The 16,021-nt window shown below is 39.5% G+C and overlaps 1 protein-coding gene and 1 non-coding gene across 2 annotated transcripts; both read right to left on the bottom strand.

The window, feature by feature from the left end:
• Window positions 1–10,473: 10,473 nt before the first annotated feature.
• On the bottom strand, window positions 10,474–10,763 carry LOC120234643 (FXYD domain-containing ion transport regulator 4-like). The gene has a single exon (XM_039236583.1). The coding sequence runs from the start codon at window positions 10,738–10,740 to the stop codon at window positions 10,474–10,476; it is 267 nt and encodes an 88-aa protein (XP_039092514.1). The 5' UTR covers window positions 10,741–10,763.
• Window positions 10,764–12,424: 1,661 nt separating this feature from the next.
• LOC120234688 lies at window positions 12,425–12,550 on the bottom strand. Its single transcript, XR_005529166.1, has one exon. It is a non-coding gene; the product is annotated as a small nucleolar RNA SNORA19 (small nucleolar RNA).
• Between the last annotated feature and the right edge of the window lie 3,471 nt (window positions 12,551–16,021).

Below are 16,021 nucleotides of genomic sequence, written 5' to 3'. Positions count from 1 at the left end.
CTACACATGGCCAGATTTCATTCTTTCTCATTGCCATGTAGTATTCCATGGTATAGATAAACCACATCTTCTTGATCCATTCATCTGTTGATGGACACTTAGGCTCTTTCCATGTTTTAGCTATTGTGGAGAGTGCTGCTATGAACATTGGGGTACATGTGCTCCTATGCCTCAGCATTTCTGTATCCCTTGGGTAAATTCCTAGCAGTGCTATTGCTGGGTCATAAGGGAGTTCTATTGTTAGTTTCCTGAGGAACCTCCACACTGTTTTCCAGAGGGGCTGTACCAGTTTACATTCCCACCAACAGTGTAGGAGGGTGCCCGTTTCTCCACATCCTCGCCAGCATCTAGAGTTCTCTGATTTGCTCATTTTAGCCACTCTGACTGGCGTGAGGTGGTATCTCAGTGTGGTTTTGATTTGTATTTCCCTGATGAGGAGGGATGCTGAGCATCGTTTCATGTGTCTGTTGGCCATCTGGATGTCCTCTTTGGAGAAGTGTCTGTTCATATCTTCTGCCCATTTCTTCACTGGGTTGTTTGTTTTTCGGGCGTGTAGTTTGGTGAGTTCCTTATAGATTCTGGATATTAACCCTTTATCTGATATGTCATTTGCAACTATCTTTTCCCATTCCGTTGGCTGCCTATTAATTTTCTGGGTTGTTTCCTTGGCTGTGCAGAAGCTGTTTAAAACTCATTCTACTTTGCAACTACCATATGGATCCATTGGACTTTTTGAAAATCTATGATAAGTTATGGAATCTTAGTGATCTTTTTTTCTTGTATCTTGAAATACTTTGCTATTTCATCAACCTTGGAATAAGTTCATCATTGCCAACCAATTATTCTCAAATATTTTAAATAAGACTAAACTAAGGAGCACCTGGCTGGCTCAGTCGGTTAAGTTACTGACTTTTTTTTTTTTTTTAATATTTTTATTTATTTCTAGGAGAGAGAGAGAGAGACAGAGTGAGCAGGGGAGAATCAGAGAGAGAGGGAGATACAGACTCTGAAATAGGCTCCAGGCTCTGAGCTGGCAGTCAGGGGCTCGAACCCACGAAACACGAGATCATGACCTAAGCGAAAGTCGGACGCTTAACTGACTAAGCCACCCAGGCACCCCAAGTTATTGACTCTTGATTTTGGCTCAGGTCTAAATCTCATGATTCATGAGACCACGCCCCCTCATTGGGCTCTAAGCTGACAGTATAAAGCCTGCCTGGGATTCTCTCCTTCTCTTTGCCCCTCCCCTGCTCTCACTCTATCTCTCTTTCTCTCTCAAAAAGAAATAAATATTTTTTAAAAAGAGTAAAATAATGGGGCACCCAGGTGGCTCAGTCAGTTAAGTGTCAGACTTTGGCTCAGTTTATGATCTCACAGTTCATGAGTTCAAGCCCCGCATGGGGCTCTGTGCTCACAGCTTAGAGCCTGGAGCCTGCTTTGGATGCTGTGTCTCCCTCTCTTTCTGCCCCTCCCCTGCTCGCACTCTCTCTCTCAAAAATAAACATTAAAAACCTCTTTTAAAAAGAGTAGAATAATGAGAAAATGGAAGAAATATTAAATTACCTATAACAATAGTGAAATAAATGACCACTAGCGTAACACCTTTCAGTTTCTTTTTCCTTTTCTTCAGTTTCTTATTATATTGACCAAAGTATTAAATCATCTTTTGGGGCACCTGGGTGACTCAGTTGGTTAAGCTCGGGGGCCGGGCCAGGCCTCCCTGGCCCGTAAGGATCTGCACCAGCAGGTCGGTGGCCAGCATGTGTGAGGGCTCCTCGAAGCCGATGGTTAGAAGCTGCTGCGGCTGCAGGCACAAAATCCTGGGGGCCAGGACAGACAGGCCTAGACTCGAGCACCCCTTGCTTCTCGGGAGCCCCTCCCCTTGAGTGAGAGGCTGTGGCTGCAAGAGGCTTTGTTTCAGCTGGGGGTGGGAAAAACCCTGGGGTGGGGGGAGAGTAAGTGGTTTCCTTGTTGATGAGAAGCATAGTGCGTAATGGTTCTAGGAGGCTGAACAACTCTAGCCCTGACCTGGCCTATCACCTAGCTAGCCTTAGCTGTGTGTCCTTGGGCAGGTAACTTAACGTCTCTGAGCACCAGTTTCCTTCTTTGTAAAATGGGGCCTGTAATAGAGACCTCAATGGATTGTTACACAAGTCTGCATGAAGCACTTTTCAGGGCACAATAAAATGCTATCCTTGTTACCAAGGGGAAAATAATAATAATAATCTGTTTCCACTTCTACCAGCTCTTCTCCATGCTTAATAGAAATGAAGCTTAAATCCTTAAAGATCTAGAGATTATGAATATGGAAAACACTTAAAATTGTAGTTGCTGGGGTACCTGGGTGGCCCAGTCTGTTGGCCGTCTGACTTCAGCTCTGGTCATGATTTCACAGTTTGTGAGTTCCAGCTCTGCACTGAGCTCTGTGCTGACAGCTCAGAGCCTGGACCCTGCTTCAGATTCTCTGTCTCCCCCTCTCTCTGCCCCTCCCCCACTCACACTCTACTTCTCTCTGTCTCAGAGTTGCTATCTTTGAGATTCAGTGAAGTTTTAATTGAAGTATAATTAACATACAATGTTATATTAGTTTCAAGTGTATACTATAATGATTCAACATTATAAATTGCAACTTTAAAGAATTAAAAAGATCTTTGTAGCATAAAATTAATACTGTGTGCTGAAATGCATGTGAAGTGAACATAAAATTAAATTTAATATACTTTAAAAAATGAAGCCTAGAAAAAAATAACATTTTTTTCAAGATATCTATCTGCCAACTAGGTGAGAATAATATTAATGATGGTATTGATAATAATGATAGCACCTAATAAGCGCCATAAGTATTCCACATGAATTATCTCATTGAATTATCATACTGATACATATTATAGACCAAACAAAACAAGATACATGAACAGTTTTAAGAAGTTGATCCCAAGAATAAGAAGAGTGAATGAGATAGACATTATGAAGTACCGCCCAGATCCCTCATCACTGAAGGACTTGTTGCTCCAGCTGCTAGAACCCTTGGCAGACAGCCTTACCCTGTGTTAACACCTTTCAGAAATTGCCTCAATCAGACGTCAGCTGTCAGTCAGCCCCTTCCAGGATTGTCTGAGAAGCAGAAAGCAGCTTTGCCGGAAACCACACCCCTTCCAGGGTGGCTCATATCCAATGACTGGCTGCTGCTGGAGTATAAAGACTTGGCCATCTAGGGCCAATTTAGGACAACACTGAAGGGCTATTCTAGCCTCTCGTCAACCTGGCACTCTTTAAACCATACCTGATATCTAAAGAAACAAAATAAGTGTCGTAGGGGCACCTGGCTGGTACAGTCAATAGGGTATGTGACTCTTGATCTTGGGATTCTGAGTTCAAGCCCCACATTGGGCATAGAGTTTACTTTAAAAATTTTTAAAAAAACAATGTTTAAGACAAGTGTCTTAATTCAGGCTACTATACCAAAGTACCAGAGACTGGGTGGCTTATAAACAACAGAAATTTATTTCTCATGGTTCTGAAGTTTGGAAATCTAAGAACAAGGTGCCATCATGGTTGAATTCTAGTGAGAACCGTTTTCTGGTTGCAGACTGTTGACTTTTTTTTTTTTTTAGTAAGATCTACACCTAATGTGGGACTCGAACTCACAACCCCAAGTTCAAGAGTCACATGCTCTACTGAATGAGCCAGCCAGCCATCCCAGACTGCTGGTCTCTTATATCCCCACAGAGCAGAGAGCAGAGAGGGGAAGGAAGCTCTCCTATGACTTTTATAGGGGCACTAATGTTTTTCATGAGGGCTATACCCTCATAACCTCATCTAACCCTAATTACCTCCCAAAGGCCCCATCTCCTAATACCATCACATTAGAGGGATGGGGTTTCAACATAAGAATTTTCAAGGGAAGCAAACAGTCCATAACAATGTGGTTATACTTCTACTTAACATGATGCAACTATCCTTTGTACAACTAAAAAAATATTAACCTGTGGTGCCTGGGTGGCTCAGTCAGTTAAGCACCGGACTTCAGTTCAGGTCATGATCTTGATGTTCCTGGTTTTGAGTCCCACATTGGGGTCTGTGCTGACAGCTCAGAGCCTGAAGCCTGCCTCTCTCTGCCACTCCCTCACTCATGTTCTACCTCTCTCTCTTCCAAAATAAATAAACATTAAAAAAGAAAAACATTAAAAATAAATAAGAAAAATTTTAAAAAACATTAACCTTTTCCCCAGAAGAAATTGCAAAATCCTTGGATGATGTTCACTCTTCTTGATATCATCATATAACTTAAATACTTCGATGTAAAGTCAAAGCGTATGAGATGAAGATAAGAGGGGAAAAAACAAGGATACACACACACACACACACACACACACAAACATATTCATAACAAAATAAAGAAATACTCATAATTACAGACCTCATTATTACTGAATATAATGAATGGTCATAGCTACTATTTAAAACTATTCTTCCACTTTCTGTTCTGTATTCCCTTTTTCTCAGCAAGCACCTCAGCTGGTCATGGTTTTTACCAGGTCGGGTAACTTAAACCCTCATTCCTAAAGGGTCTAGGTCATCTCTAGTCCAGCCTGAATTGGGTTCAATTCCATCAATTTCAACTGTGTGATAATAATAAAAAATAGTCAGGTGTTCCTGGCTGGCTCATTCAGTAAAACACAAAACTTTAAAAAAAATTTTAAATTTTTTTTGTTTTTGTTTTTGAGACACAGAGAGAGACAGAGCATGTGTGGGAGGGACAGAAAGAGAGGGAGACACAGACTCCTAAGCAGGCTCCAGGCTCCGAACTGTCAGCACAGAGCCCGACGCGGGGCTCAAACTCATGAACCATGAGATCATGACCTGAGCCAAAGTTGGCTGCCTAACCGACTGAGCTACCCAGGTGGCCCTAAAACACACAACCCTTAATCTGCAGTTGTCAGTTCAAGCCTCATGTTGGGTACAGAGATTACTAAAAAAATAAAATTTAATTTAAAAAATAATAAAAGAGGTGTCCAGGTAGCTCAGTCAATGAAGCGTCCAACTTTTGATTTTGGCTCAGGTCATGATCTCATGGTTTGGGAGTTCAAGCCCCAATGTTGGGCTCCATGCTGACAGTGCAGAGCCTGCTTGAGATTCTCTCTCTCTCTCTCTCTCTCTCTCTCTCTCTCTGCCCCTCCCCTGCTTGTGCACACTCTCCCTCTCTCAAAATAAATAAATGAACTTTTAAAAAGAAAAAATAAAAATAAATAAATAAAAGCCAAGACATACCTTTCCTCCCCTCCATTGTGAAGTAACAATCCAATTTCCCCTTGGTAATCAAGATCAAGCACCCCAACCAGCACAGTAACTCCTTGCTTTTCCTGTTCAGAGGCAATGGGGAACCTCAAGGCCAGGTGGCAGTCTTAACTCCCAATTCAGTGGAATAATTTTGTGTCTCCTGGTAAAGGCATTTTTCCATTTGGCACCAAGACTTCTATGCCAGGAGTATATGAGGTCATAAGAACAGGAAAGAAAAATTTTGCCAGTAGTTTACTAGGGCTAATAATGAATGGTGCCACTCCCAATCCTTGATTCCTGGACCCATGAAGCCTGGCTATGTGAGAACAGCAGAATACATAGAGCATATATAGCCTCCCAGAGAATCTTGTCCTAGCCCTGCAAGATACCGCCACCTTTCTGGCACTTAACTGAGTCTTCAAAAGGCCAGTCCACCATTCTATGAAACTAGCTGCCTCAAGACATTGAGGAACATGTTAAGACCAGTGAATTCATGAGCTTGGGCCCACTACCACACTTCATTTGCTATGAAGTGAGTTCCTTGATCAGAAGCAATGCTGTGTGAAATACTAGTGATGCTGGATAAGGCATTCTATAAGTCTGTGGATGGTAATTTTGGTTGAAGGATTACATGGAGGGAAAAAAATCAATATCCAGAGTATCTATTTCAGTAAGAACAAAATGCTGCCCCGTCTGTGATGGAAATGGTCCAATATAATCAACCTGCTAGCAGGTAGTTGGCTGATCTCCCAAGAGAATGATGCCACATTGGGGGATCTCTGCTTCTAGCAGATTGAGCACTCAGCAATGGCCATAGCCAGGTCAGCTGTGGTGAGTAGAAGTTCATGTCACTGAGCCCATAAATAACCCCTGTCCCTAGTACCATGGCCACTTTGTTCATGAGCCCATTGGGCAATGACAGGTGTGGCTTGGGAAAGAGGCTAACTGGTAACCACAGAATATGTCATCCTATCCACTTGATTATTAAAATCTTCCTCTACTGAGGACATACTTTGGTGATCATTCACACGAGACACAAATATCTTCACATTTTTTACCCATTCAGCAAGGTCTACCCACATACCTCTTCCCAATACCAATTTTCAAATCAATGTTCCTTCCAAGTCTCTGACTAGCCAGCCAAACTATTGGCCACAACCCATAAATCAGTATATAATCACTAATCTGGTCATTTTTTACTTCCAAGCAAAATGAACAACCAAGTGGGGTGCCTGGTTGGCTCAGTCAGTTGGGTGTCCAGCTTCAGCTCAGGTCATGATCTCACGGTTCATGGATTCGAGCCCTGCTCGACTGCCAGCTCAGAGCCTGGAACCTGTTTCAGATTCTGTGTCTCCTTCTCTCTCTGACCCTCCCCTGCTCATGCTGTCTCTCTCTCTCTCTCTCTCTCTCAGAAATAAATAAAACAATTAAAAAAAATGAACAACCAGGTGCATTGCTTAACATTCTGCCCAGTGAGAGGATTTCCTTTCACCATTGTCCTTTACGTCCCAGAAAGAGGCTGTAGTAATGTAGCTGTTCATTTTCAAGCGGTGCCTACGTATCGCACAGAACTACTTATAAATCAGACCTATGATTTATTTTCTTCCGTCAACTGATTATAGGGAAGTCCCCATGAGGACAGAGGCACAGGCTGGGAAAGAGAAGGTAATATAGTAGGAGTGGGGATACTTTTATATCTGTACTATGAATCTAGCTCATTCATTTTAACAGCTGGATAGTATTCTATTTTATCCTTGAACCATAAAACAACTGTCCCGTTGTAATGGGTTTTCAGCTTGCCTCCAAATTTTTAATTTTGCTTTTAAAATGTTCCAGAGAGGGGCGCCTGGGTGGCTCAGTTGGTTAAGTGTCTGACTTCGGCTCAGGTCATGATCTCACGGTTTGTGGGTTCAAGCCCCGTGTCAGGCTCTGTGCTGATAACTAGCTCAGAGCCTGGAGCCTGCTTCGGATTCTGTATCTCCCTCTCTCTCTGACCCTCCCCTGTTCACTCGCTCGCTCTCTCTCTCAGAAATAAATAAAACATAAAAAAGTAAAATAAAATGTTCCAGAGAATGAATGAATGAATGAATATATATATATATATATATCCTTGTCCACTTGTGAGATTTCCATAAAAATTAAAAATTGGAAACAGAAAATAAGGTATTAACTGTGACAACTAGATTGGCTACCCTAGAACAAAGATGTATCAAGAGGCTCAAAGAACCATTTTGAAATCTATTACAAATATCTGCCACAAACCACTCAGAAAAGAAACTAATGAAACTCTCAAGAGAATGTGTGTATATGTATCTACATATCTTACCACTTGATACTTTTACATTAACATTTAAACCAATATAAGAACAATTATTTTTGTCTACAGTTTTGAATTGGCTTATTATTGTCACTGAATGAATTTTGGGTATTCAACAGTCAGAATATAACCCAACTATTTCGAAGTCTTCTATTGGCTGCTTCCACAAATTACCAAGTAGATCAATTACGTATTCAGTATTTCTGATGATTGTTTCTATCCCAAGAGATGACCCAATCTTAAGATTACTTATTTAAGTAATTACTTATTCAAATTCAACAGATAACTTATTCTTACACCTCCACATAATCATATATCTTTTCTAACTTTGTCAAACTAGTAATCTTAACAATTTATAAATCAAAAAAATTCATTCCATTCCAACCAGGAGTATAATTTTTTTCCAATTCCTTTTATGAAGGATTTCTAAGTTTCACACTTTAGTGGTTGGTTATATTTCATTGGACTAAGCTCAAAATTGTCATCTCATACATGAGTAGCTAAAATGTGTATCTCTATTTACAGTCCTTAGTAGAGACTTAGTAGAGATTTCACCTCTGAATTACATAGCAAAAACTTCAGGCAAAGTTTTAAATCTTTGTCAGCTTCAAAAGAAACCAACTTTCTTTCAAGCTAAAGTGGGGGGGAGGGTTTCTTTTTCAGTGGCTGCTTGTTACTCACAAAATCTTACAAGTAAACCACCTTGTGAAAAGAGCTTAAATTCCATCATCTGAGATTTTATTTGAAGTCTTTAAAGACTTTCAGTCTTCTAAAAAATCTCTTAAAATACAAATTCCTGGGAGAGTTAATCCATTTAGCCAAGAGAGCGGCTACCATCTTTATTAAACAATTTAGAAATGAGACAGAGGATTTGGGCATAGATAAAATCAAGAAAGAAGAGGGCCAGTGAGCCAAAAAATAATAATTTTTTGCTATTTTACAATTTTATCAATAGTCTACTTACATAACATTTCAGGTTATAAATGAATCAGAAATATAAATACATATTAACTTGGGTTTGTATATTATCTTCTAAAACAATTCAAAACATCAGTCTGGTAAGTTTAGAGAATGACTTACTTATAGATTTCTCTTAGACACACTTTCCTTTCCTTTTTAAATTTTTTTTAATGTTTTATTTATTTCTGAGAGAGACAGAGAGAGACAGTATGAGCAGGGGAGGGTCAGAGAGAGAAGGAGATACAGAATCCAAAGCAGGCTCCAAGCTCTGAGCTCACTGTCAGCACAGAACCCAATGCGGGGCTCGAACCCACGAACTGTGAGATCATGACCTGAGCCGAAGCCAGACACTTAACCAACTGAGCCACCCAGGCACCCCGACATACCTTCTTTTCAACTCAATGAACTTTCTATACTTTGTTCCTTCTAGAAACCATTAATACTTGCTAACTCTGGAGAATGGATCCCTTTTTATTGTCCGATCCTTCTTGAGCTAATCATTATCTTAACTTTTATCCTGATCACGTCTTTGCTTTCCTTTAGTTTTACCACCCATATGCGTATCCTTAAAATAAAAGAATTTAGTTTTGCCTATTTTTGTACTTTATAGAAATGGAATCATACTGGATGTACTCTCTTTTGCTCCATATTGTTGCTGGTAGCTGTACTTTGTTCATTTGCATTTCTGCATAATTTTCCATCTTATAAGTATACTTTAATTTATTCCTACCTTTTACAGTTAATGGATATTTGTAATGTTTACATTTGGGGATTATGAACAATGCTGTTATTATAAGCACTGTTAAACATGAACTCTGGTAAACCTAAGCACACAGTATATTCCTAGGAGTAGAACTGTTATGTCATAAGATGTGAATGTCTCAAGTTTATTTGGTAATGCAAACTAGTTTCCAAAGTGGTGTGCCAACTTACACTGCTACTAAAGCATATGAGAGCTCCTGTTGCTTCTTATCCTGACCAATGCCAATTTTTTCTAATTTTCAAAAATCTGCTAGGTAAAAAAAGATACACCACTAATCTACATAACCCTGATTAAGAAGGATGTTGAAATTTTTTTTCATATATTTTATCAACCATTTACATATCCCATATTATGAAATGGTGAAATGCCTTTCACTTGTCTTGCCCTTTTTTCTATAGGGTTGTCTTTTTTGTTTTTTAAGAAGTTCTTTATTCTGCAACAATAGCCAAAGTATGGAAAGAGCCCAAATGTCCATCGATGGATGAATGGATAAAGATGTGGTATGTATATACAATGGAGTATTACTCAGCAATCAAAAAAAAAAAATGAAATCTTTCCATTTGCAACTACATGGATGGAACTAGAGGGTATTATGTTAAACAAAATTAGTCAGTCAGAGAAAGACAAATATCATATGACTTCACTCATATGAGTACTTTAAAACACAGAACAGATGAACATACGGGAAGAGAAGCAAAAATAATATAAGAACAGGGAGGGGGACAAAACATAAGGGACTCTTAAATATGGAGAACAAACAGAGGATTACTGGAGGGGTTATGAGAGGGGAGGGATGGCCTAAATGGGGAAGAGGCATTAAGGAATCTACTCCTGAAATCATTGCTGTACTATATGCTAACTAACTTGGATATAAATTTTAAAAAATAAATAAAAAAAAAGAAGGTCTTTATTCTGGATACTAGTATGTACTTGATTGAGGTTATGGTTGCAAAAATCTTCTGTTCTGTGCTCTTTCTGTCTTTTTATATTATCGTTTGGCAATTAAAAAAATATTTTAGGCTAGCCTCCTGATCAGAAGAGAGCCTAAAGGCCCACTCTCGGAAAGAAACGCCATCATGAAGGTAAAGCCCCCATTTGGGGAGGGAACTGCATTGGAGCTGGTACCAAGCATGCCACGAAACTGGTCCTGTGCTCAGCAAGTACAGACAGAGCCTGGAGTAATGAGTGGGGTGGCTTTCTCAGGCAAGGGGTCGTGCTGCTGATTGTACTTGTATCTGCATTTTCCACTCAGGGCTATCGAGATTCCAGCAATGCACAGGAGCCCTCCAAAAATCATCCCACCCAGTTGCAGACTTTCCCTGTCATAGTAGAAGGGACTATCTTTACCAACCAGGTCTTTGGCTTCCAAGGCAGGCAGCCCTGCCAGTGTGAAGAGAAGGCCCCAGGTCACTCTCTTCATGATACAGCTGCAGGGCAGGGCTGAGAGCCTTTCTCCTGAGGTCACCTGAGAGCTGGGTGTAGAAAGCACATCTGAAGAGGTTGCTGGGGCTGTCTTGACAGTTTGGGTGTAGTCAACTTTCCCTTTATGTTTAATGCCTTTTGTGACTTGTTTAATAAATCATTTACTACCCTTGAGGTATTCTTCTATATTATCTCCTAATGGCTTTATAGTTTTAACTTTCATACATAAGTCATGAACCTACCGGTATTGATTTTTGTCTATGTTATAAGGTAGAACTCAATTTCTTTTTATTTCATATAGATACCAAATTGTTCCAGCACCAATATTCCAGAACAAGAAGAAATTCCTTCTGAGTTGTTTTTTTCTTTTCTTCTAATGTAGGTATAGGAAATGTCTAGCCCTTAACTCAATTGCTTTCAGCTCATAGAGAAAGCAACAAGAAAGGGCTTGATTTATTCCAATAGTTGCTAAAACTCAAAAGAGTTGATTGCTTTAAATTGTTAGTTGTAATAATATGAGGCTAAATATGTGCAAATGGGTTTTTCTATCTAAAACGGGGATCTAGGGGCTCCTGGATGGCCCAGTCGGTTAAGTATCCAACTTCAGCTCAGATCATGATCTTGCGGTCCATGAGTTCGAGACCCGCGTTAGGCTCTGTGTTGACATCTCAGAGCCTGCTTCAGATTCTGTGTCGCCCTCTCTCTCTGCCCCTCCCCTGTTCATTCTCTCTCTCTCTCTCTCTCTGTCTCTCAAAAATAAAGATTAGGGGCACCTAATTGGGTGGCTCAGTCAGTTAAGTGTCTGACTTCGGCTCAGGTCATGACCTCACGGTTTGTGGGTTCGAGCCCTGCATTGGGCTCTGTGCTGAACTCTTGTTCAGAGCCTGAAGCCTGTTTCGGATCCTGTGTCTCCCTCTCTCTGACCCTCCCTTGCTCACGCTGTGTCTCTCTCACTCTCAGAACTAAATTTAAAAATTTTTTTAAAAAATAAAGACTAAAAAAAAATTAAGCAGAGATATAACTTGCTTAACTTATAGTATAAAAAATAGGCTTAACTATATTGAAAATAGAACAATGGATAAAAAATATTCCTAGGCTTATAACATTTAACTAATTCTTTTTTTTCCCACAAGGTTAGTAGTAACAGCTATAATTCATTCAGCATTTTTATGTGCACTCTTACACAACTATGAGTAGAAGTTATGCCCATTTCTCAGAGAAAAATTGAGGCTCAGAGTGACTGTTAACACTATGCTGCTAAAGCTGGAATCCCAATTCAAAGCTATCCACCCTAAATGCTATGCTCTGAACCATCACATTATACCGTTCCTCAAAAGCAAAATCCTTTCAAATCCCAGTTTCATCAAACAAAAAGCCCTGAATGGCCACATATTTGTTGAGATCTACTACTTACCTAATTCATCTGAACACTTGTAATAAAATTATTTGTCTGAAGGGGCACCTGGATGGCTCAGTCAGTTAGGCATCCCACTTCAGCTCAGGTCATGATCTCACGGTTCGTGGGTTCGAGCCCCGTGTCGGGTTCTGTGCTGACAGTCAGCTCAGGGCCTGGAGCCTATTTCAGAATCTGTGTCTTCCTCTTTCTCTGACCCTCCCCTGCTCATGCTCTCTCTCTCTCTCTCAGAAATAAATAAAACATTAAAAAAATTTTTTTTTTAATTATTTGTCTGAAGGAGACTGGCAGCATTACTATTTAGTTATACTGCTAACTAGCCTTCAACCACTTGTACAGCACATAAGAAATAACACTGCTCACATATACAAGAGGAAATATTTAACTAATTCAACTCAACAAACACTTAATAAGTAAAATATTTTATAATGCTTATTTTATACCTAAAGATTATGGGCACATTTAACTCTTTGTTTATTTTCACTATCTTTGTAAATAAATTGTTTTGAGATTTGAGATTCTGCCTCATGGCAGAAGTGAGGCCATGTCTCACCCTCATAGATTCTATCCTATTGTCATGGCACTTTCATACTTGAATTTTCCCTACAACATTACTGCCCAATGGTCAACTAATTTGAAGAACTCAATATTGAATCTGACTGACTCCTGTTTTTTCCATTTACTGAACAAAATTCGACTTGGAGGGCCCATCCAGAAGCAACCTTCTTTCTCCACTTGACTTTTCTAGTTTTGCCTTCTTTAGACTAAATAACACTAAGAGTCTTTCATTCTTCTTGATGTCCTAATTTCATATCCCCTCATCACCCTAACTGACCAGCAGAAAGTTGAATAAACCATCACCTTCTTTACTTCACATACAATATCTTCCTTAACGTATTTGCTTTTTGAGAAGCCACTTTTCACTGCTGCTTTTGTATGCCATCCACAACTAATCATAATAATGACATAAAATTAAATGTCTATTTGTTAACACTACCAAATAGCATTTTGTTCCTATTTTAAAGGTGATTGAGGGGTGCCTGGGTGGCTCAGTTGGTTAAGCATCTGATTTCAGCTCAGGTCATGATCTCACAGTCTGTGGGTTCAAGCCCCTCATCAGGCTCTGTGCTGACAGCTCAGAGCCTGAAGCCTGCTTCAGATTCTGTTCTCCTTCTCTCTCTTCTCTCCTGCTTGTGTTCTCTCTACCAAAAATAAATAAATATTTAAAAAAATTTTTTAAAGTGATTGAGTCCAATATTTCTATATTTCTCTCACTCTTAAAAACAATCTCAATTATGTTGCCTATGTACTTACAGATCACTTCAAATGGTTTAAAATTCACACACACACACACACACACACACATTTCTTGAGAGGAAATAAAATCACCTCTAGTAAAACATGTATCTAAGTAATTTCTGTATTTCACTCTTTAGTATGTAGGGATTTTTTGGTCACTTTTTTTCTTCACAATTCTTTTCTTTTAGTGAAGTAAGGAAAATTCTGTTTCTCTGCTTAGTCACATTCTCAGCATGTGAATGGGACAACACCTTTGCCTCTCTCAGAAAGATTTTTTCTAGCATAGCCAGTTATAATTATGAAGCCTTTCCTTTATTCAATTATAGAAGTTTCTTTTTCTTTTTGAAGAATTACAACTGATGCTCCAAAACACTCAATTATGCCTAGCAAAATTCCATTATCTCATTTCCCAAGGGGTACTACTGAGCCCTGCCCCACCAGCCAGGATACACAAGAATTCTGTTTTAAAGCAGTTCCACATGAATGCCTATTTCTCCCTTGTGTTCTCCATGGCTGGGAACCACCTCTTTGAAAAACACAATGCCATGCTGAATGTGCATTTTTCATTAAAATGTGACCTGTTTCCAGGCTGGTATCTGTGCTCCACATTCAACTAACCCTTTGGCCAAATTCACACCCACATATTTTGGACATTCTTCTGGCCTAAAACTGCACCCAGAGCATCTGTTCTGTGCAAAGGATTAATGAAAAAAAAAATGTGTGTGCAGGTCAGAAGCCAGTCTAGTGACTGCACATCCCCCTTCAGATGCCTGATCAGCTCACAAAATGTATGAGACAACTATCAGCCATATGGAGTTTATAGCTTACTTTAAATCTTAAAACTTTTAAAGTAATAGATGGGAAGACCACGAGAGAGAAAAAAAAAAAAAAAAACAAGAACAAATCTTAGAGAACATTTTCTTTCTGTTTTAGTTCTTGGCCATTTGATAATCTCTGATGGTGTCTAATATTAGACTCTTAAAGAAAATCTTTTCCTTAGGCTGTTCTATTATAATCAAGAGTCCAAGAAAACACTGGGCTATTTTTTGTATGATTAGAAACGAACAAGAAAAATATAATTTTAAATATCATAATAAGTGGAGGGGAAACTTATGTACATTTTCCTTTACCCAGAAGTCTTCATTTTCCTCTTTCCTCTGCATCAACTCCAGAAAGAAAAGCCATAAAGACAATCAATTTGGAAAGCAGAACTTAAAACATATTTAAGGAGAATGTATTTTTTTTTAAATATTTTTATTTATTTCTAGGAGAGAGAGAGAGAGACACAGCGTGAGCAGGGGAGGGTCAGAGAGAGAGGGAGTCACAGACTCTGAAACAGGCTCCAGGCTCCAAGCTGGCAGTCAGCACAGAGCCCGACGCGGGGCTCGAACCCACGAACCGCGAGATCATGACCTAAGCGAAAGTCGGACGCTTAACCGACTAAGCCACCCAAGGCGCCCCAGGAGAGAATGTACTTTTAAAAGATAGATATATTTAAAAATAAATGAATAAAAATATAGATGTTGATATTAATATATTTTCTTTCTTTTTTTTTTCTTAATGAAATACATAAAGAGTGCACTAAAGACTGATGTCTAGACTTTATTCTCAAATAAAATCTCCCAAATTAAGGGATACCTGGGTGGCTCAGTCAGTTAGGCCTCAAGTTCCTTCTTGGTTTTAGCTCGGGTCATGATTTCACAGTTGGTGAGTTCGAGCCCTGCATCCTACTCCACACTCCACAATGTGGAGCCTGTCTGGGATTTTCTCTCTCCTTCTCTCTCTCTCACCTCCCTCCGTCCCTCTCCACTCACTCTTTCTCTCTCTCAAAATAAATAAATAAACTTTTTAAAAAAATCTCCCAATTTATATACCATATAAATCCTCACCTAAATTTCCCTTTTGCATACTAGAGAGTTAAATGGTCATAAACATGACTAAAAAGGCCTCTCCTGTTTTTGCCTAAGGAGATGACTTTAAGGACTATATAATCTTTCATAATCAAAGATGTAACATTTCTCTCTATCCTTCTGCTATATGCCATGGCCATGTGCCACCCAGGCAAGAAGGAGCCAACATCAACAGACATCTGCAGTTGAACCCTATGAGTTATTTGGACCAAAACAGTGAGGACCCTCTATTCTGGCCACCAGATGTTGTAGCCATTTCTCCAAATGTCCTGTTGGTGAGCTTGACTACTTAGTTGCCCTACACAGCATTCTGTATTTGAAAGAGCTATTATGATTGCCTCTGATTCTCCCTTCTAATCTACGAAAACAGAATGGAGTTTCCACCCCAGTGCCTCAACACCCACCTTACCAAACTTAGGGAGGCAAGAATAGAACCTAAGAATTGATCAATAAATGTGGCAGGGTTGGCAGTGAAACTATTGTGGAATTCTTAGTTCCTAACCCCCTACCTTAAGAATAAGCTAATTACTGACACAACTTTGGAAGACAGCAATTTCAACTATAATACATCCCCACAGCATTGGCCAAAGACATAGTGAAAGTAGCATTGCAAAAAAGAACTAAAGGAAAACAGCAAATGCTAATCCCTGAGATGT

Source organism: Hyaena hyaena, unplaced genomic scaffold (genome assembly GCF_003009895.1).
Source record: "Hyaena hyaena isolate Hyena2069 unplaced genomic scaffold, ASM300989v1 scaffold_113, whole genome shotgun sequence".
In the NCBI taxonomy this organism is placed as follows: domain Eukaryota; kingdom Metazoa; phylum Chordata; class Mammalia; order Carnivora; family Hyaenidae; genus Hyaena; species Hyaena hyaena.
Note: the sequence above shows the minus strand (reverse complement) of the source record. Positions and strands in the feature narration are given on the sequence as shown.

Bases quoted from the DNA above. Each gene is read 5' to 3' on its own strand.
- LOC120234643 (XM_039236583.1), bottom strand. From the start codon at position 10,740: ATGAAGAGAGTGACCTGGGGCCTTCTCTTCACACTGGCAGGGCTGCCT.